The sequence below is a fragment of the Vulpes vulpes genome, chromosome 2 (genome assembly GCF_048418805.1).
Source record: "Vulpes vulpes isolate BD-2025 chromosome 2, VulVul3, whole genome shotgun sequence".
In the NCBI taxonomy this organism is placed as follows: Eukaryota; Metazoa; Chordata; class Mammalia; order Carnivora; family Canidae; genus Vulpes; species Vulpes vulpes.
Genome location: NC_132781.1, coordinates 162,818,629 through 162,840,989, shown reverse-complemented (window position 1 = coordinate 162,840,989; position 22,361 = coordinate 162,818,629). Strand labels below are relative to the sequence as shown.

At 46.3% G+C, this 22,361-nt stretch overlaps 1 protein-coding gene across 1 annotated transcript in view; it reads left to right on the top strand.

The window, feature by feature from the left end:
- Positions 1 to 22,361, top strand: part of KAZN (kazrin, periplakin interacting protein) — a 1,014,069-nt gene that overhangs the window by 212,901 nt on the left and 778,807 nt on the right. Inside the window, exon 2 of the mRNA XM_026011952.2 lies at positions 17,929 to 18,086. Within this exon, the coding sequence (XP_025867737.1) occupies positions 17,929 to 18,086 (158 nt within the window). The remainder of the gene's footprint in view (positions 1 to 17,928; positions 18,087 to 22,361) is intronic.

Genomic DNA, 22,361 nt, shown 5'->3' with positions numbered 1-22,361 from the left:
CACCATCCACATATCCATATGTAATTTTGATTAATTTAATATTCGGTGTTTACAACATGGCTGTGTGAGTACAAATCATGGCAGTCAGGTAGTACACTACGATTCCTGCTACTCTCTTCAATATTGTACCTTAGAGTCAATAATTATATTTTTTTCTTATTTCGTTTTCTTTGATTCTAGTAATAATTGATCTCCAAACTCTTCCCCTTGTTTAAATTCTTCTTAATAATTTCAAACACACTAGGTGACTGCAATTTCATGAGAGACCCCAAGCCTGAGCCACCCAACTAAGCTGCTCCCATATTTATGACCCTCAGAAACTGTGTCAACTAGTAAACATTTCCTGGCTTATCCTGCTAAGGTTAGGATTAATTTGTTATGTGGCAATAGATAACTAATACAAGAAGTGTTGTTTGCTCTTCTTTCTCTCTCTTTTCCCTCTTTGATTGATGGCTTGTAGGATCAACCCCTTGCTTCTAATGTCTGAGATTTCACGATAATATTCCCTCTGTGGATATTAGTGAGGGTTTTACAAGGTTTCCATTTCCCTGCAAAGGCTGTTTCTTCCAGTTTCCTTCCTCTTCCTTCTCTCTCCGTCCATGATCTTTTCTCTTTTTAAAATCTCCTTTTTCTCCTCCTTCTTTTCATCCCTTCTTTTTTTCTTCTCTCTTATTTTCTCTCTTCCTTTCTCTTTGAAGGTTTTCTTCATAGTCTGGTGGTCCTTTGCTGTCTGCTCCTATTTCAGAGGTACACCAAACAGATCATCAGAGCTTCTGAGCACATAGGGGTGGCTTGTTGGCTGTGGGCCTCTTTGTAGGGTGGCCCGGCTGAGCTGTCTCATCAGAATCCGCGTTAGTATCTCCAGGTTGTATCTGTTGGGCTGGTTCATTCCCCAGGAGAACTGTCAGTGTCATACCTTGGATGAAACCATTCTGTCTGCCCTTGGCCTGCACTCAAACCCTGATTCAACAGCTTACTAATTGTATGATCTTGGTAAAGTAACTGAACCTCTCTGACCCTCAATGTCCTCATATGGAAAATGGAGGATGTTAGTAGAGTCTACCTCTACCTAACAGTAGCATTGTTATAAGGATTAGATAATATACATAAAGTACTTAGAACAGTTATTGCCACAAAATAAACACAGAACAGGTGTTAGATGGTATCATCCTCTTCCTCCTCATCCTTATCCTCAGTAGAGCTGGGTTAGGGGATCAGCTGGGGATCTCAGCATTTAACATACATCAGCCAATTTACCTTTATTGTCAGTAAAGTATCCCCATTTTCAGTGCCTGGTATCCCCCAGTCCAGAGGCCCACGGTATTATCCTTTTCAGAGAATGAGTCTCCAGTGTTCAGCCTGGGTGGGTGTGGGGCTGACTGTGTAGACGTGGGAAGGGGTCTAGAGCTTTAGTTACTCTTCTGGTTCTCATCACTGACTTCTCTGTAACTCCCAGAGCGTCTGATGCACCCAACAGGGCTGTGTCTGACCTATTCCTCTCCGGACTCTGGCTTCTGAATTTCTTAGGTCTGCTTGTACGTCTTCTTCAAGCTTCTAAATTTTTGTTTTTGTGACTTTTTCTCTTTTTCCTTTGTCTTGTGGATTTGTTTGTTTCTTAAAGAATACCTTACTGTCATTTTAACTGGGTGTGGGGAGAGCAAGGATGCAGATTCATGAGTCCCTCACTTTGCCTCTAACAGAAAGTCTGAAATAGGCTGATTACAGCAATATTTTTGAAAGCAATAAAAATTAAGTATCATGCTCATTTTGGATTTCTTGGCACTGTGGAAGGGAGCAGATGCATGAGCAGACCATAATGGTAGGTAGGATGTTCACATCTCTATTTGCACATGGGCCTGTCTCCTTTACTCTGATTCACAGAACCCCTTGTACTTGGAATTATTCATGGTCCATCTCTTGTGACATTGTAAGCCCTACCAGGGCAGATGTCTTAATTGTGTCCATTGTTATATGATTTGGAACTTCAAAAATATCAACAACTATGGTCATTATCATCATCCTCATTGTAGCAGAAGCAGCAGTCGTAATCAAACCACAAGTTCACTGAGTATCTGCTGCCGCCTGGGCACTGTTGGAAGCTCTTTGCGCACAGTGATCCATTTATTACTCACAGCGACTTTGAAGTAGGTAACGCTCTAATCTCTGCTTCACAGATGAGGAAATCGAGGCTCAGAGACACTTGCTAACTTGCCCAAGGTCTGTAGTTAGCAAGTGGAAGAGGCATGATTTGAAATTCCAGAGCCTGACTTCTAACCCCACGCCATGCTGTTTGTTGACTGAATAACTAAATGTAGAGTCTTTCAAATAGAACAGATTCATCTGGAAGAAAATATGGCTCCACACTAACTGGTTTCTTCCTCCCTTTCATCAATCTGTAGGTTACCCTATGCTAAAAACAGAATATTTGAGATACAAAGTGATTTCCTGCTGAACTTAAGAATATAGGTGAGGATCTAGTAGAGTGAAATACATTGAAAATGCTAACAGACAAAAAGGATTAAGTAGCACGAGCGGTAAGTAAAATTGAGAACAGGATTTCCTTTGATAAACCTTTGTTACCGGTCGAGAATTAACGATAAAGGAGGCAGTGGGCCTGAGTGGGGCACCTTTGTTTGGAGAAGGGGAAACCCTACAAACTGCTGTTTTCTTTTTCTTCAGAATGATTACAAAATTGTTTTGAACACTGCCACCCCCATTCTCAAACCCAATGGTAATCTATGCAATTAATGTGACCCAGAAGTAGACTTTAGGGTTCTTATGGGGGGAATTAGTTCTTGCAGTCCTTGAAACTTGGCCCAGGGCTTGGTGCTGTGCAGAAACTTAAATATTTGTTGATTTTTTGGTTCATTGCTGGACTGACCTCTGCCTGGGCTCTTACTCAAGCTCCTCCATTAAAGTAAAATGATTTGTGGGAAGAAGGCGTGTCTCAAAGCATGTGATGTTAGCATTTGTGCCATCAGATGGACATAGACAGTGTAAGCTTTCTCTCCACCAGAGCCTGCCTTCCAGGGGCCATGGACTCCCTCTTAAAATAAAGGAGGGAGACTCGATGTTGGGCCTCTTTCACTTCTGAGGACACTCATTTCGATTTTTTGGAAGTGACTCTGGCTGAAATAAATTATTGAGAGGGGAAAGTTGCAGATTCCTTTTCCTGATGTTGGTCTTACTGCGAGATGGTTCAATGGACGCATATGTCAGATTATGGCAAAGGGGCCATAGAGTTTCCTCTTTATAATTTCCTGTCTTGATGATATCTCTGCAACTTTTGAATTTGTCACTGAACACTCAGGACTGGAAATTATGTGTCACAGTGACATGGTCAGTTTTACGTGTTCCTGACAGTCTTGGAATGTGTCTTTTAGTTTTAAAACACTCTAGCACTTTGGGACATTGGGAGGCTCATGTTTCTCAGCAGACACCTACTGCCTTACTGGGCTGTGCTTAGGTCAGATATGGCACCAGAAGGGCGTCCTTCCCTCCGGAAAGCCAGTTTCTCATTCATTCCGCCCTACCCAAGCACCCATGCCAACACCCACCCCAGTGCCCACCCCAGCACTGTGCCTCCCCCATTAAAAGCAGGAATCATAAAGATCTATTTAACATGCAGTTTGCTTCTCCAGGTCCTCGCTCTTTGCCTTGGCATGGACCGTTGGCAGGAAGCCTCCGGCCCATGGCTGCCCAGGTCTCTGGGACTTTCTCAGTGACATTTGCATGCAGATTGTATCCTTGAGCTCTACAATGCTGCATCTGGCCTTGCATAATAAAATATCAGCAGCTCCTTCATATCAGCTGTTGAAGTTGTGTTGCCTCCCAAAGCAATGGAAGCTGCCCAGGGTGCTCTTTCCTTGGATTCTTTCTGAAAAGGAAAGAACAGTCTGCTGTCCCTCACACCCTCGGACCCGGAGCAGTCTCTCTTGTCCTCCTTCTAGGAGCTGCCTGGAATCTGAAGTTTGGCCGCTTTGCTCATTGCTTAGCGTCTTAGGGGAAGGGTGGTGGCAGGGCTCTGCAAGTGGGCGGGCAAGCAGTGGATGCTGCCAAGAGTGGACTGATGTGCTGCAGGCCGAGGCCTTCATGGATGGTGACCGTTGTGTTGCGTTAGGCTGTCAGTCTCCTTCCAGCAGATGCTCTCACAGTGATACAAAGAGCTGACATCGAGGGGGGATGTGGGTAGGGCCAGGAAGGGGATGCTTAGCACCCCAAAGTAAAACAACACACAGGATACACCTCACTTCATAATGTGAAGCCATATCATCTGGCTGATGGTTCACGTGCTGCTCCAGGGCCTTGGAGTTGGACAAAACTGGATCCTAATGCCAGGCCGCCCTTGATTGCCTTTGTGACCTTGGGCAGGCCACGTCTCTGTCCTCAGGTTCCTCGTGTGCAAACTACAGGTCATCAGACCTTCGCTGGGTTTTCGTAAGAATTATAACAATACACCAAGTAAGTGTGGCTTGTGGACCACAGCAGGTGGACAATGAAGGAGAAGCGCCGTGGGTTTACTTGCATAGGAATGAGGTACTATTATAAGTGTTACTGTAAGAAAAGTTGTTATTACTGTAGAGTGATTAGTAAATAAATTCATGCCACCTTTGAATTGCAGCGGAGTCCAACTTTCTGAGCCTCCCCAGCACGTCAGTCATACTCAGGAGCAGTTGATACGCTAATGGCAAAGCTTATCTATTATTAAAAACAGATACTTCAGCTTTATTCACTTATATTTGATGTAAAACTTCCAGTTTTACGTGCTTGGGAACATATTTGCCTTTTCAGTTCCTTTCATTTAGATCTGAGCGAAGGATGTCTTATGGACTAGGCTAGCAGGTGAAGAGAAAGTTGTAGATTCTGTGTGAAGAAGGGAAGGACCAGAGCCCGCTCTACACCGCAGGACGCAGGACGTGGTGATGACACGCCAGGACTTAAGGTTACCACCTCCAGGATTCTCAGGCTCCGCCATCAAAATGCAGCTAAGGGAGAGCAAAGGAATTGGGACACCCCCTCTGTCCCCCCGCCCTGGCCCCAAACAAAGTCAGGACAGGGCTGGAACCTTCTATGAAATCTCGTGTTTTGTCTGAAAATTTCATGTGAACGTTGCGCTCCCTTCCAGATCTCATCCATGTATTTTATCCTAAAAAGAACGGTCAGCCTGCGTCAGTGCCCCCAACGCCTGGAGGGGCCCTGGGAGAGGGCGCCAGCCGCCTGCACCCGGCACAGGGGACCAACGTCTCATTTGAAAAGTGGGGGGGAGGGCTGAGTTCTTGCTCTGAATGCAAAGGTGGAGTCAGGAACCCCAGGAGCGACGCTGGTGGAACAGGGAGGGAGAGGGAGCAAAGCAGGGCAGGTCTTGGGATGCAGATGTGGGCTGGGATGGGGGCCCCGAGGAGGAATCGAGGAATCAGGACAAAGCTGGCCTTCGGAGGCCGGTGAATCCCACCTCTAGGAGCCTGATGGCCTCTCAGCTGCTTTTCGGGGAATTAATTGGTTTCAGGAGGGAAGTCAGCCTCCCTCCCCTGGTGAGCCCCTTCCTGCGGGGCCCAGGTTAGGACTGTCACTCCTCTGTCACCGCTAGGAGCTTAATGGCCCTTGGCGCCACTTCCTGGTCCTGGAGCCGGGATCCCTGAGCTCCGCAGTATCCGCCTGGACAAGGGCATGGGCAGGGGCGGTGGGGGGGTGCGGGTCCCACTGTGCCAGGCGAGGCCTGTGACTCCGCGACTGTGCCCGAACCCGTGTGTCAGAGCGCGGCTGCTGCACCTGGTTTGGGGGCTCCCATAGGTTCAGGTGAGGCAGGGCTCGTGGGGCTTGCACAGGAGGAGGGGGCCTCTGGACCATGGGGATGGGGGCTCTGGGGCCCGGGGGGGTGCCAAGGGAAAGCACCTGCTACCTGCAGGAGCGCGTCCATGCTGGTGCCGGTGCCGGGGCAGGGCCGGCAGGTGTGCAGCCTTCTCGGGGCGCCGTGCATGCACCTGGCGTCGCTCACAGGCCACAGGACGGTGTTGTTCGGACACTGGACTTCAGGTAGGATGGCTCGCCGTCGCCTTTGGTCTAGCGCGACGTGTCCGCAGAGCCTTTCACAGCGTGTGGTTTTGTGGCTGTGGCCAGGTTCCTACAGCTGCTGGGCCTCAGTTTCCTCTGTGGAAGGACGGGGCCAGGAGCTGCATGGGAGGAGACGTGCTGGTGCCGCAGGGTGCCCCGGTGCCGTGGGTTCCAGAAGTGGGAACAGCAGCCCCAGGGCGGGGGGGGGTGTCACTGCCCCTGCTGCGCCCTCGGAGGGGCCTTGAGGCCTGGGGAGAGGGCTGGAGGGTGGGCGCGGTACGAGAACTTCAGGCGCGGGGCTTGAATCAAGCGGCCGAGGAGGTGGGCTTCAGGAAAAGGAGGGGACTCGGCGCTGCTTCGCATTGCTCTGTGGTCCCCACCACCTTCCTGTCCCCTGCTTCTCCCTTCACCTCTCCAGCCGCCCCTCCTCCCTCCGGACTGTACCCCAGACTGCGGCCGTCCGTCCAAACAGCGTGCCCGCGCCCGTGTCTCACCCCCTGCTCCAGACCGGGAGAGGAATGAGAAGGACGTCCAGGCAGGTGGGCAGAGCCAGGGCTGGGGGAGCGACGGGGGTTCCCAGCAGGGCTCCAAGCGAGCCTCTGAGGCTGCCAGGACCCCGGATCCCTGAGAGCTGCCCCGCGCACCCCGCCAGGTTCTGAGGGCAGGTGAGGGCCAGGTCTGCTCCAGGCGGTGGCCGCGCACTACTCGCGGTGATGGTAGCTGAGCCCTGTCCCTGAAGACTAGCTCTGGGCCAGGCACCCTTCTGAGACCTCATTTGCGTTAATTATTTTAGGCTTCATTACTCTGAAGCAGACACGGCTTCACCTCCGTGTGAGAGATGAGACAAGTGATGCCCAGAGAGATGCAGTCACCTTCCTAAGTGTGCACAGCTAGTGACAGATGGAGGCAGGATGGAGCTCAGGGTGGCTGACTCCAAGGCCCATGCCCCTTAAAAGGGATGCCCCCTTCAATGGGAGGCAGGCTGGACCTCCCTAAGCTTCTCCCTGGCCACAGGTTCGGGTCTCTAAGACCCCGTCACATCTATCCTCCAAAGTTTAGCCTCAACCACATCCCCTCTGTGGGGCTCGCCCCAGCTCCGTGTTGACCCATAGCCCTTTGGCTCTCAAGCCCTGCAGGCTCCATCAGGGCCTGATTCTGTACCACCGTACCTGGCTCCCTCCCCATCACTGTACACGTTGCCACCACCCTTGTCATGGTCTGCATTGTCACCCACACTGCGATACTGGGCCGCGTCTAACCTGCGTGCGTTTCTCAGCACCCACGATGTAACTCGGGGTCTCTTGCGCGTCTGTCCATTTAGAGAAGTTGGCTGCAGATTCACGGTCAGCCTGAAGACTCTTGGTCCTAAGGGTTTATTTTGTTGCTTCCTTTTGACCCTGACCAGTCATCTACCTTCCATCTTTCCCAGTGCTGCCAAGGTGACATCCTGGATCCTGTCTGCGTCTCGCCATTAGACAGACTCTAACTGTGGAGTCAACGTTGTCGTCCTTCCATGTCCCATGTGACTTTGGTTTTGTTTTAGATCTGTGATCTTGAGCTGGTTGCCCAACCCTTATTTTATTGTTTTAATCGCGATAGAATATACCTAACATAAGATTTACCGCTTAGGGATCCCAGGGTGGCCCAGCGGTTTAGCGCCTGCCTTTGGCCCAGGGCGCGATCCTGGAGACCCGGGATCGAATCCCACGTCGGGCTCCCGGTGCATGGAGCCTGCTTCTCCCTCTACCTGTGTCTCTGCCTCTCTCTCTCTCTCTCTCTCTCTCTCTGTGACTATAATAAATAAATAAATAAATAAATAAATAAATAAATAAATAAAACCTTAAAAAAAAAGTCAGGAGATGTTAGTCTTCTAACATTCTTGAAAGAAAAAAAAAAAAGCTTTACCGCTTACCCGTTCCAAAGAGCACAATTCAGTGGAATTTGGTGTGCTCACAAGGTCATGTAACCCTCGCCACCACCTAGGACCAGAATATTTCCGTCACCAGGAAAGAGAACCCGGTCACTCTCGCCTCCATCCCCGCAGTCCCTGGCAACCACTCATCTGCTTTCCTTTTCTGTGGATTTGCCCATTTGAGACCTTTCATATAAATGTGGTCATTCAACGTGTAGCTTTTTGTGGCTTCTTTCATGTCGCCTGCGTTTTGAGGTTTGCCCATGTTACGTGTGTATGATGTGTAGCATGTGAGAGCATGAACGTCGTCCCTTTTTATGGCCAAATAATACTCCGTTGTATGGGCACCACATTTTGTGTATCCGTTTATCAGCTGATGGGCATATGGGTCGTTTTCACCTTTGGCCGCTGCGGACACTTACGGGCACCTGTGTTCAGTCCTTTTGGTAACTTACCCAAGAGTAGAATTGCTGAGTCACTTGGAAATTTTTAACTTACTGAGATTCTTTAACCTTCTGAGTTTAACTTCTTGAGAAACTGCCAGGCTGTTTTCCACAGCGGCTGCACCACTTTACATTCCCACTGGCGACATACGAGGGTTCCAATTCCACATCCTCTCCTCCAGCATCAACTTTTGACTTGCAGAATGAGTTTTATTGTAACGACGGGGGGAAAAAATACCTGAATTATTTAGGCTTCATTTGTTTAATGAGACCATATTAAAGCAAGAACTGGAAACTCGTGAGCATTTTAATGCAAAATACATCACAGAATTTGAGATACGTGAAAAGCAAAGGTTGTTTAACATGTAGGGATAAATTTGATCATTAGTTCACATCTATGGACCATATAAATGACAAGATCATAAAATCCATGGAGCTTCTGGTGGCGAGGCTGTGCCCCATGATATGATTCATTTGGTATATTTTTCTATAAAAATGTACAATGGCCCATCTCGGTGACATCTGGACTCGTCTGCATAAAATGAGTGTTTAGGGTCATATTATTATTATTTCATGTTCTATACTTCATCTGATCTATAAAAATAGAGGCACAGTGTGGTAAGCTGTTATTCCTCTTCAGAAAACATTAAGAAATTTTATGTGTACCTTCTATTTTTGCTAATGACACAAAATGTTGGAACTTGTTATTTTTTCTTCCACCAACCCATGAATGTACCATCCTTATCTGAAACCTAAATAAATACTCATTAATGTACAGTGAAATTCAAATGAGCACTTTATATAAATAAGCCTGCTATAGAAATACGTGTTTCTTCAAATTTGTAGACCAGAATAACATGCAATAAATTTAACATCATTTCACATTCCGAGCCACCAAGCAAGTAAACTGGTTTTATGACTCAATTTCCTAACCTCAGGTAGGTAAGAAAGCATATATATGGCTCTTCATTCCATAATCCATCATACATTTAAGAACAGTATTATTTGGCTGAGATTTTTATATGCCAAATGGAGCAGAGTGTACATAATACCCGATTCTAGGGTATTATGATGGGGTAGCGGGGGGGGGGGGGGCGCGGGGGACGGAATGGGGTGAGGTTGCCTTTTTTCCCCACTTATTCTTTTTTAAATACTTCTGGATAAATATTGGTTTGTTCAAGTGCTACTATGTGCGAGATGCTGGGTATATAGTGATTAATTGAGTAAACCCTGTTGCTGGCCTCTGGGAACTTAGGACTCGGTGAAGGTCTTAGGGTTACCTGGTGTTGCACAGTGACCCATCCTCCCCACACTGAATGGTGTGAGTCAATACCTTACCATACTCACAGTTTTGTGGGCCAGGAATTTGGGTATGGTGTCGAGGGAGTGGTTCAGCCCTGCTCCAGAGTGGCGGGGCCATATCTTGGGTGACTTAAATGGTAGAGATGGCCAGGGCCATGTGTCGGAAGCATCAGTTATGGAAGATGGTTCTTCTCTACATTGCCTCCTCTAGGATTGGAATATTCCAGAAGGCTTTTTTGTTCAGACATCTGGAACCTGGTCTGGCTAGCTGCTCGGAAGAACTGAGGCTGGCCGGGCATCCCTCTCCTCCCCCACGTAGTCTATGTGTGTGGGCTTCCTTCAGGCATGGTGGTCTCGTGGCGGTCAGACTTCTTACATGGCAGGTAGCTTCTCTCAGGGCAGTTGTTCCGAAATCTCAAGCAGGAGCTGCAAGACCTCTTACGACCTAGCCTTAGAAATCCCACAGTGTCACTTCTACCCCTTACTAATAATGGTGAACCGTGTCGTTAAAGCCAGCCAGGCTCCTGGGAGGGGATTTATACCCTACGTCTCAATGGAAGGAGTAACACAAAATTTAGGATCATTTGAGTCTGCCACAGAGGAAAGCATACGTTAGAGAAATAATCACCTAAATTACTGTTGCAATAAGAAACGTACAGGCCTCTTTATCGTAATCGGGCTTCTTGATTGCAAATGACAGAAACTCAACCCAGAGGGGCTAATGGAAAGAAGGGAATTTGCTGACCCACGTAAATGAGAAGTCGGTGACTGAATCCCGATGCTGTAATGGTGCGGTCAGGAATCTTTTCCCCTATTTGTCAGTGATAATTATCCCTTGGCTCAGGTGATTTTATTCTCAGGTGGGTGGGGAGGCTCCTCAAATGATGGCTACAAAGGCCACCAGCTGCTCCGTACTGCTACCAGTGTTGCAATCACAACCAACAAGGATACGCTCTACCTCTTCATAGTTCTAGTGAGTGGTCCTGGGATTAAATCTGATTGGCCACGTTTAGGTTACACTTCTTCTGAGCCAACTTCTGTTGCCAGGGAAATGAAAAGCTTTAGATGGTCCAGGTCTGGACCGTGTGCCTACCTCCGGGACGTCAGAATAGGACCAGCCCTCCCTGGACTACAAGTGGGGATCGTGTTTCCAGGAAAAGGAGAGAGAGTTTATTTTATGAGAACACACTGGAGAAGGATGCTAACCCGACACACGTAAGGTACCCATCGCACAAGCCGAAGAACCCTGAAGATTAGCTCCACGCGGAGACACAAGGGGAAAATATTCCTCCCTGTTGTCATTCCTTCCCATCAGTCCCCTTGCCGTTCTTACGTATTCACTGTCTACGTAGCACTAGACAATTTGTAACTGGGAACACAAAATGAAATATAGGGGGTCCCAAGGATCTGGGGGCTCCTCAAGGAAAAAGACATGACCTCTAGGTGGCAGTAGCACACGCAGGCTTTTTTGGGTGAGGCTTTGACAAGTTTTGGGTTCCAGGAAGTCCCTCACAGCAGGTGACCTCCTGGAGAGCTCGAGGAGCGCAGAGGAACGTGCCAGGGGAGAGGGGGATCCTAGAGGGGACTTGGGCATCTAGGAGATGTCACCTAGCACCTAGCAGCACAGTTCTGAGGGTCAGAGAGCCGCTTAGGCTTGTCTTTTCCATGGCTAGCAGATACTGGGTGCAGTTTTGTGGGGCACGCAGAGGAGACGGGCTCCAAATAGCTAAAAATCTGCCTATTTGGGCTATATTTAACACAAGTGGATATGTAAAAATTTTGAGTTTGGCACCTGCTGGCTTTTGAATTAATGGGTCTCAGCCTGCAGTGAAGAAATAAACAATTCAGACCATCTTGGCTGATTTATGTAATGAGGAGTTCACGATTATCCCCGGTTATAAACATAGCAACTGGTTAACATCAGGTTGAAGACTTGGGGCACAGGCTGCGGATTAATAATCATAATAGTCAGAGCTTTGCATAGAATTGTCATGTGACAGATGCTGTGTTTGGGGGCTTTGTGCAAACTGCCTCATATAATTCACAGAGTCACCCTAGGAAGCTGTTCCTGTTATCCTCCCCACTTGCAGATGGGAACACTGAGGGGCCAGGTAACTCCTCCAAGCTCCTGACAGCTGGAGGGGCAGACGGCGCCGAGCTCCAGGGTCAATACCCTCAAACTGCCGCAGTGTCTTCGGGGAGCTGTGATCTTGCCTGTTTCTTCGCCTGGGAATGTGCAGGGGCTCCCCAGGTGCCGCTCCACGCCCAGTCTGTCACTGTACTTGGAGGCTGGGCCTGGGTGGTCCCTGGCCCCGGGGGAAATACATCAGTGTGAGCCCTTGGCCGTGTCCTAAGGGCGGTGGTGAGAGCAGGGTGGGAGGGTGTCGGGGAACCAGACAGGCAGCTGGGTTTAGCCCAAGAGGAGCCTGGGACAGAGCAGCAAGTGGCCCACAGAGTGGGGGCAGCACAATGGGCACACTCGCTGCCCGGGTATCCGTCCTGCCCCCCTCAGCGACTAGGTAGGTAATCCTGGGTGACACTTCATCTGAGTTCCTCTGTTTGTAAGATGGAGCAAAACAACAGCACACACTTCAATAGAGTTGTCCTGGTGATTAATTGAGGCGGTGCCTGTTAAGCCTGCAGCTCTGCGCTTGCCATGCAGAGTCGCCCGTAGACGTTTGCTATAATATTCCCACCACTGCTGCTGCTGACTGTCGGCCCAGGAACTGTGTGACGGAGAGGAGGGGTTTAAGAAATAGAGGCAAGGAAACATCCAGAAGCGTGCTCAGATCCTAGCCATTTTGAGCACATGGAATGTTTACTGTGTGCCAGGCACTCTGCCATCTGCTTGTTTTACATCTGCTTAAAAAGAGTCTAGACGGGCACTGGGGTGGGCACTTGATGGGATGAGCACTGGGTGTTATTCTATATGTTGGCAAATTGAACACCAATAAAAAATAAATTTATAAAAAAGGTAAAAGTAATTCATTTTAAAAATAAAAAATAAAAATAAAAAAAAGAGTCTAGAAATGTTCCCTGCTCTTACTTTTATTGTGCCCCACGTGACTGGTGTTGGGGGTCTAGCACGCCACTTGGCGGTGTTGTCTCTCATGATGTTATTCTGGACCCAAAGTGTGGTATCATGGCAAGATCGTGAGAAGAGGCGTTGGAGAGTCATGGCCTTGGGCCTCATCCCTGTTGTGTGAACCTCTCTGGGCTTCAGATTCCCCATCTCTAACGTCTTTAACCAGAACAGCAGCCAACATTCGTTGGGAACTTACAACACGCCGGGCCCTGTGGGATATAAAGGAACTTGTCCAAATTCACCTGCTTAGTAAAAGTCAGAGCTCAGGCTTCTGACCCCAGGGCCCACGTTATCAGTGAACCATCAGTCGGCACAAAGGTTTTAAAAGCCCCTGACATGTGATAGGCACTCGATAAACCATAATTGTTGTCATTATTATTATTATAGCTAGTCAGAGAGGCAGGCAGCCTTGAGACCCAAGCCAACTGGCTTTAGAATCTGAGCCGTCAAACCAGCTGGATTTACTCTTTCAGGAAACATTTCCCGAGTGGCTTTCCTGTGCTAGACGTCCTTGATAAATGGTGAACAAAGTTCTATTCTTGCCTTCAAGAGAGTCACCATCTAGTCCAGAGACTATGAAACAACATTCATTAGGTTGTGCGCTAGTAACAAATAGCTCCCCCAGTCTTGGGTGTTTGTCAGTAGTGAAAGTTTGCTTTTCACATACATGTTTTCTGCATCCCGGGATCTGAGCTCTTCCCACGGCAAAGGGAAAAGAGTCACAGTGGAACCACAAAATTGCTCTTAACGCTTCTGCTTGGACATGGCATAGCTCGTGTCTGCTCACATGTAACGGGCTAAAGCAAGTCATTTGGAAAAACCTGATATTATTTAAGGCAGGAAGTATGTTTCTCCACCAAGGAGAGTCATGAGGAGGGAGGGTTTTGTAGGAATAGATTCAGAGAGGGGTTTTGGAACTAATCATTAAATCTACCACAGATGGATTTGTAAGCGATTGTAACACAGTATGGTAGGTTCTTCAATGGAAGTGTCTATTCTTTGAGCAGAAGAGGGAGTCCTTACCTCTTGCAGTTTGTCTTTCGAATTTAGGACAAAGTGAAGTTTAAAGCATATTTTATTTTATTTTCAAAGATTTATTTATTTATTTGACAGAGAGAGAGAGAGAGAGAGAGCACAAGCAAGGGGAGCAGCAGGCAGAGCGAGAGGGAGCAGCAGGCCCTCTGCTGAGCAGGGCCTGACCCCAGGACCCTGGGATCAGGACCTGAGCTGAGGGCAGATGCTTAAGACTGGGCCACCCAGGTGCCCCTAGGGCATATTTTAGAGCTTCCGTTTTCTTACCTGTACCCCAACTTTCCTATTGGCAGGAAATATAGAGAGTCTAAAAATTTAGGGTCCATACTGAAAAAAGTCATTTGTTCTTTTTAACTTGCTGCAACAGAACTCAGCTTCGATCTGGAACCTGCATTTTCACTAATGGTGACTCAGCACTTCTGGCTGAAAACTTAGTATCTTTTCTGGGTAGTTATCAAATAAATTCAAATTGCTCTTTACCCATGCCCCCTTCTTTTTTTTTTTTTTTTTTAAGATTTTATTTATTTATTCAAGAGCGAGCGAGAGGAGAGAGAGAGAGAGATTGAGGCAGAGACACAGGCAGAGGGAGAAGCAGGCTCCGTGCAGGGAGCTCGATGCAAGATTCAATCCCGGGACTCCAGGATCAGGCCCTGAGCTGAAGGCAGACACTTTAACTGCTGAGCCACCCAGGTGTCCACCCACTTCCCCCTCTTTTTGGGTTGTCAGGAGGCTTCTGTGTTGTCCTGTCTTGGGGATGTGTGCCTGCTCCATGAACTCAATGGAAATGGCTTCGTCCCCCAGGATTCTAGAAAAGACTGGAGGTTGGGGGATGATGGTGGTAAAGCAGTAGTGCAATCTCAGATCCTCCCTGGCATAGTAGACCATGTGGTTATCATTTCTACACAAATGCTGACATATGCATGCCGAATGCCCCATCCATATGCCTGGGGCAGGACATAAGACAGTAAGTCACTTCAGCTTTCAAATCCCCCAATCTATCTGGGTGTTTCTAACTATCTCCTTCAGAGAATGAAGATTCGGGGAGACGGGAATCAGCCTCATACTTTTTTGTTCATCTTTCCCTGTCTGGGCCAAGGTCCTTCCCCAGTCCAGGGCAGGATTTGAGAGTCTTCCTGGGCGGTGAGGAACTTCTCTGATGTCATATCCTATATTCTGTCTACTCTGTGGCTTATGGTTGTGACACTATGCTCTGGTTTCCAAGTTTGATTCTCTGTAGTTCAAAACCATCAATTATTTCTTTATTATTTATTATTTGTAGTACTTACTATAGGATTTACACTGCATATCTGACAACACAGTCCACCTTCAAATAATATTGTACTTTATGTGTTTGTGAATATTCTCATTCTTTGTACTGTCATATGTTTTACTTTTATATATGTTAACCCCGTAAATTATTGTTTTACTTTCAAACATCTATTATCTTTTAAATGAATTAAAAGATGGGAAGGAAAAAGTCTTTATATGTTACATGTTGTTCTTTTAAGCCTTCTTTTTTTACATTTTTGTAAACTAAAATTTTCCTCTCAACTTTTGTTTATCTAAAAAAGTCATTGTTTCACCTTCATTACTGAAGGATATTGTTGGTTATAGAATTCTAGGTTGACAAGTGTCTTTTTTCTTTCGGTATTTTAAAGATGCACAGATTATCTTCTGGTTTGCATAGATTCTTATTACAAGTCTGACATCATTCTTATCTCCGTTCCTTTGAATGCAATATGCCTTTTCTCTGGCTGATTTTAAGATTTTCTCATTCTCACTGTGTGTGTGTGTGTGTATGTGTGTGTGTGTGTTTGTGTGTTTAGCAATTTGGTTATAATCTGCCTTGATGCAGCTTTCTTTGTGTTTGTCTTGTTTGGGGTTTATTGAGACTCTGGTATTTATATGTTTATAATTTATCAAATTTGGAAAACATTTTGTCCATTAATCCTTCAAACATTATTTCAGTCCCTGCCCTCACCCCACCCCCAGACTCCAAGTGCATGTATGTCAGACAGCTTTATATTGTCAGAGAGGCTCTGTTCATTCTAGAGAGTTTTATTGCTATAGTATCAAATCCACTGGTCTTTTCTTCTGCATTTTAATCTGCTATTAATCTCACTCAGTAAAAATTTCATTTTAGATACTCCATTTTTCATTCCTAGAAGCTCCATTTGGTTCTGATTTGAATATTCTATTTTTCTCCTCATTATAATCATGTTTTATTTTACCACTTTGAACATGCAAAACACATCCATAATAGCTGTTTTAATAGCCATGCTTGCTAATACTATCACTTGTTATTTATGTGTCTGTTTCTATATACTGATTTTTCTCCAGGCTATGAGTCACACTTTCTTGCTTCTTTACATGTCTGGTAATTTTTTATTGAATACTGAGCATTGTGAATTTTGTACTTTTGGGTGCTAGATCTTGTCATACTTCTACACAAAAGATGCTCCATTTTTCCCCCCCGGAGGGTATTTTAGTTACTTGCAGATCAGTTTGATTCTTTCAGGCTTACTTTTAAACTCTTTTTGGATAGGCCTAGAGTAGCCTTTATTCTATGGATTATTTAGCTTCATTTCTAAAGCATGATCCTTCTGGAGTCTTTATTGAATGTGCCCTGAATTCCAGCAAAGCCCATTCACTTTGGCTGATGAGCATGTGCACAATTTGTGGCCCTGTGAGATCTCATGGAATCATTTGGTTTAGAGTTGGTCAGACTATAACTCTTCTCTTCCGGAATTTTTTCTTGCCTGTTCACGGAGGGTTTCATCCTTCTCATACACAGGATTGACATTCAGCCAAGAGTTCAAAGGGACCCCTGTGCAGATTTCTGGAGATCTCTGTGCAGCTCCCTCCCCTTCAGTTCTTTGTCTTACAGACTGTAGCAAATGCAGCTTTCCCAGTCTCTGTCTCCTCAATTCAGTGTGATCAGTGGACTGTCCTTCTTGTTCCTATGCTGAAGTCTAGCCATCCCTTTTTTACAGAATGCCTGGTGATGATAGGATTCAACTTTTTTTTTTCCTTCTCTTTTCTAAAGGATCACAGTATTATGCTGCCAGTTGTTCAAGGTCTAAAAATACTTGTTGGGAAGATATTGTGAAGTTTTCTAGTTATTTATGCAAGAGGGTAATTTGAACCCTCATACTCCCTCCTGGTCAGAATCAGAAGTGCTCGGAGTTATTCTATTGTATATGAGTTTTTGATGATAACTTTCATCTTCAGAACTGTGGTTGGTACAGTGGTTTTCCTGAGGATGCCTAAGCTTTACTTTTTTTCGTTCAAGAGGCTAGGTTTACCTGAAACCTACACAAATCCCATAAGTAAAGAAATTTGAATTCAAGGAGAAATAAAGAAATTCTATAATGTTTATTGAGCACCTCCTATTTGCTAGTCACTGCCCTAGTTGTTGGGGATATCACCATACACAAAGATTTTTTAAAAAATCTCTGCTCTTCCTGAATGCACTGTAGAGACTGTAGAGAAAGAGGCAACAAGCATTATAGATAAATGAAATCTTTGAATTTATAACAGGTCAGATGGCAAGCGCTATGTGAATTACAGAGAAATAATAATCCTCCCAGCACACATGCAGCACTGACTGGAAAACATGGCCTTTGTCCCTTCATGTACTTTAATGATGGAGGCCATCTGCTTAGAGGTAAAGTAGCCAAGTTTATTACCATAAATGTAAATCTACTCTAGGACTGTCCCCTCATGCCCTGTTAATCTCTGTAATTTATAAACACTTACCACAAAGTCATCTTCAGGGAAGTGTTCCCTGACTTGTTTCTTTTCAGTTTTCTCAACAGGACTGGCCGCTCCATGAGGGTAGGCGCCGTGTCTGCCTTTGCTTGCCATTATACCCCCAAGCACTCCGTATAGGTTTAGTATTTGGTGAGCACTCAATAAATACTTGTTAGCTGTTAAACATATGTGTTGAAGAGCTTCGTGGATATCCTGGTCTCTCAGTACCTCCATGGCTTGTACCTTATACGCACACCTCTAGTTCTCCCTTTAAAAGTACTAGCCAAGTTCTCTTTGAAAGTTACCTGTTTTGATCACTCTCTCCTTCTTTCTCTTTTTTTTTTTTGTAGCTGTGCAGTCACTGCACACCCTAAATGACCAGATATCCCATTTTATTGTCACCAAGTCGAAGGCGCTAGAAGAGGACAAAGACCCCTTTCTACCCACTGAGAAAGAGACTCTGAAGAGTTCCATGATACTGATGAGACACCTCTTAATGGATGCTCAGGTACAGAGATTGACGAGTCCGCGGTATCTTTCTGTTTATTTTCTTTTTGGTAGAAATTGTGCAAAACTGTTCGACTACCACCCTTACTGGAAACCGGCTTTGTGATAAACAGCCACGTAGCAGGCATTCTGATATACAGGGTGGTAGATTTCTGATTAGGAATTATTTGGGATTTAATATTGAAATAGCTTGGTTTTAAGTCAAAGTAATAGGGCTTAAAAAGAATATATGTGTTGTTCCTGAGAATTTAACAGATCTCTCATTAGCCTTGGAAAAGTGAAAATCCATTTACATACAAACTTGGCAGGCATCAAAGCTGGCAAATGCTTTGGAGTGGAGCGATACGGATCCCAAGCAGCATCACTGAGCAGCTAATGAATATTTTGGTACATTTGATGCACCACCAGTAAGCGAATCAGCACTGTTGTATGTGTGTGTGTGTGTTTTAATGCTCACAATGAATTAATTACAGAAGGGATTTAGCTCATTGCATTCTTTTGTTGAGATTCCTCTTCAAGGTTTCTCCTCGTGCACTATTTTATTGAAATATTTAAAGGTAATCGATATACTCCTTCTGGCTTTGTTGGTGGGTCTCTCCAGATATGTTGGTAGGCAAACACCAGGTGTTTTAGGAAAAGTGGTAGTTTGCTGTGTTCGTGAAGCCAAGCCGAACTAGATTTTATTGTCATGTCTACCCCCTCAGTATCTAGAAATGTTTCAGAAAATGTTCTTTGGTTTTGGTGATTTTGTATTAGTTTGCCCTGGAGCTTTCTTCCTGAGCTTGTTTTCTGTTCGACAGCAGTGAGGTCAGAGTGGTTGGTGGTTTCCTGTGTTCTGCTCTGTATCAGATTTTGAACTGTGGTTTCTTTGCTTTTGTTTCTACCATGGTGGTGTTTTATGTTTGATTTTTTAAATCAATCGTGAAGCCGGTATCTTGTACCAGTAAGACTTTAACTGGCAGGGCTTTGGTGCGTTTCTCACCTGTCAATGCCGGAAGCTGCCCCATGGGAGTTTTGAGGCCCTCTGTTCAGATGACCCAAATTATGCAAAGCCTTTCATTTTTATTCACTGTTCTCCCTTCTCCCCTTTATTATGAGCGGCCCATTCCACTTCTCCTTTCTTCCTGAGCCTGCCTGGTGGAAAAAGGAAAGTTTCTGAAGTTCTAACAGCCAATTTTAAGACTTGGGGCAAAAAAGGGGAAATTCGAACAATTTACCAAATAAAAGAGAGCAAATTGTCCTTGAAAGGATTAGCTTTCCTCAGTGCCTGGGCCCAATCCTATAGCTAACACACCAGCCAAGGGAACTAGCTAAATAATTCCCCAGATATATTGTGTAAACTCTAGTTTGCAAAATCTGAGGAGATAAAAAACCATTCTTTTTCTCTCCTTCACTCATGTCTAGAATGGGATTTCAGAAGTGTTCAATATTGCTTAAGAAAACATTCCCCCCCCCCAACCCCCCGCCTGCAATGCTGGATTCATTTGACAACTGTCATCCTTCATGGTGTTGGTCACCATTTACCCCTTTATTAAATCTAATGAGACTAGAATATCCCATAAAATGTGGTTACTGTGTAGGATCATCTTACTATCTCATTCTCTCCTGATCCCCAGTCAATGCCTGCTGGAATCTTCCCACTTACATGGTCAGATGAAATGGAGCAGGGTATGGTGGATATTCCCCTAAAGTCATGCCTCCAAAAGGAGGGTGGGTTGAGTCCTCCTGAGGGGGCAGAAAACAGAAGGTCAGGTAGCAGAAGTGCTGTGGTGTCTTGGACCCATCATTTGTTTGCCTACTTTTGCTCAAAGACTCTTCCCTCTTGTCTTTCAGACTAATGTAGGATGAGGCAAATTGTGATTAGTTTGGTCTAAAAATACCACCCTCATTTCTTTTCTCCCCAGACCACTAACTTTTTGAAACATTATTTGTGGTTATCTCTAGGTCTGTGGCTAAAGTCAATTAGACTCAATGTTACTTAATGCCCTCAGGCTCAGAGCATGTCCGTTTAAGATTAGTGCTGCCCAACTTATAAAATGCTAAGGCACCCCAACATTTTGGGTATGGCCAGGGGTGATGTGTGGTTTTCAGTTTTGAAGGAGATAGCTAGGGATACACAGTTTATAAGGAGACTGTCTATTGAGCATTTTTGAAAATTCAGTGATTTTCCGTTCATGGTTTGACATTGCTTCTTACCTCAATTGCAAAGACGAGTGAATGTACTTATTTCATATTCTGAGTTCATCAATAATGGGAGGTCAACAGAATGTGAATAGAAATTCTGTGTGCCCCTTCCCTTCAGCTGCATTTTGTGGTATTAATAGATATGCAATTGGCTTGCGTGTCGGAGGACGCAGGCTTCTCAAGAGTAGTAACCACATCCCTTAACTTGGTTGGTATAATAGCCTGCTCACTTCCACACCCAGAGGACTCTTAATAGCATTAGATTATGATGAAATGCTCTGACATCAGCCTGCGAGTTGAATGAAGTCAGGCACAAAGTATTCCAGAGAATCTGGAGGCCGCTTAAAAGGCATAATCGATTCAAGTCACATCTGTCTTGGAAGCAATAAATCCTGCTTAGGAGAATGTCAAAGGCAAAAGCATTGCCGGGCTATGAAATTCTACCTCTGAGGATTATAAAACAGTAGGCGCAGCGCAAACACATCTCCCAAGTATAATAGGGGTGCCGGGCGTGATTGGCAGGTGTGACAGCCCATTCTGGAGAATGGAAGCAAGGAGGAACGTCTCACGCGGGCAGCCCAGAGGCCTGCAGTTGTTTATAAATTCCCTGTCTATCTGAACATCTCGGGGGTGTCTAAAAGAGGCAGGGCTCCTCTGTTTGCGTTCCATTCCCCTTCTAGTCCGCAGCCCCCCCCCCCCAATTCAATAACATGTCCCCTTCAGACCACATCTGAAGCCCGATCTTGTGGGTTTTGTTCTTTGGAGCTCTGGCTAAACCCGAAGTGCCAACTCAGCCTCATGAGTGATTAGATTCATAACACCGAAGAGGCAGTTCTTTCTGGTAGAGATTAATTCTTTTACTCGTCCTGTGTGACTCTGCATGCTAAGAGGGGTTGATTACAGCAAATTAAATCTCCTATTGGCAGTTCCCTCCTCCTTCCCCCCAAAGACCTAATATCATTATTTATTAAGAGGTGAACAAATGCTTGGGAAAACAATAAGATCGCTTTGTTGGCAGCAAGATCCTCTCCTGGAAGGCTGGACACCCAAAGGCAGAGACTCTGTGGGCCCCGGGCGCTGTCCTTCGGCACCAGGGCAGCGAGGAAGGGCCCGGGTTCTGCTGCCCGGGCCCCGGGGTGCGGAGCGCCGCGTGCCAGGCCTTTCTCCCCGGAACAGCCTGGATTTGAAGGTAGGGCTTGTTAGGAGCAAGGCCAGGGCCCCGATGCACCCTTCCCAGAGGCCCGTCTCTAGGAAGGGAGGAAGCAAGACTTTAACAACAAAAGTTAACCGCCCCACCATCCTCCCTGCGCCAGCGCGTGCTTCCGGCCTGGCCCAAGTCAAGGGCTGGCCGGGCCATCAGTGCAGTCCGCTCCATCCTCTGGCCCGCCCTTTCCCGGCTCTTCCCTCCTCTTCTCTTTTCCTTTTCCTTTTCTTTTCTCCTCCCTCCATCCCACCCCACCATCCCCTCCTCTCCTCCCATCTTCTCATCCTCTACGCTTCTACTCTCTCCCTGTTGGCAAAGTAAGTGGTAGGTGAGAAGCCTTCCTTCCTCTCCCCTTTCCCTTCCTCATCAGCCTTTCTTTCTCTTATTTGTGTTCAGGGCACTTGAAAGCATATTTGCCAAAACCACATATTCCCCTTGCCAAGCGCGAGGGAGAAGAGCAGCAGGACGTGGGGTGAGCAGCAGGAGACAAGCCTGGGGGCCGGGAGGCAGACGGGGTTCCTGCCAGGATCCAAGACTCTGTGTGATGGCCCCCTGGGTAGTGTGATTTTTCTGTCCTAGGATGGTCCAGAAAACCACTCTCGGCGGTTGATGATGCCTTCTGATTGATTTCCGGCAACACTGAGCGAATTTACCATGAGTTGGCGGCCGTTTGAGCCGCGCACACTGTCGCTCTCTGGACTGGCCTCGAATGGGGAAGTGTGATCTGGAGCAGAGCCCCAGCCAGAGGAAAACTGGCTCAGGCTCCCAACAAATAGGGAGGGAGGGATGACTCCTCAGCTTGTTTTTGGGGAAGGAGACCTTAGGAGTCAGGTAATTGATACACAGTCATGACAGCCATACACTGGAAGGAGGATCTCTCTCTTTTCT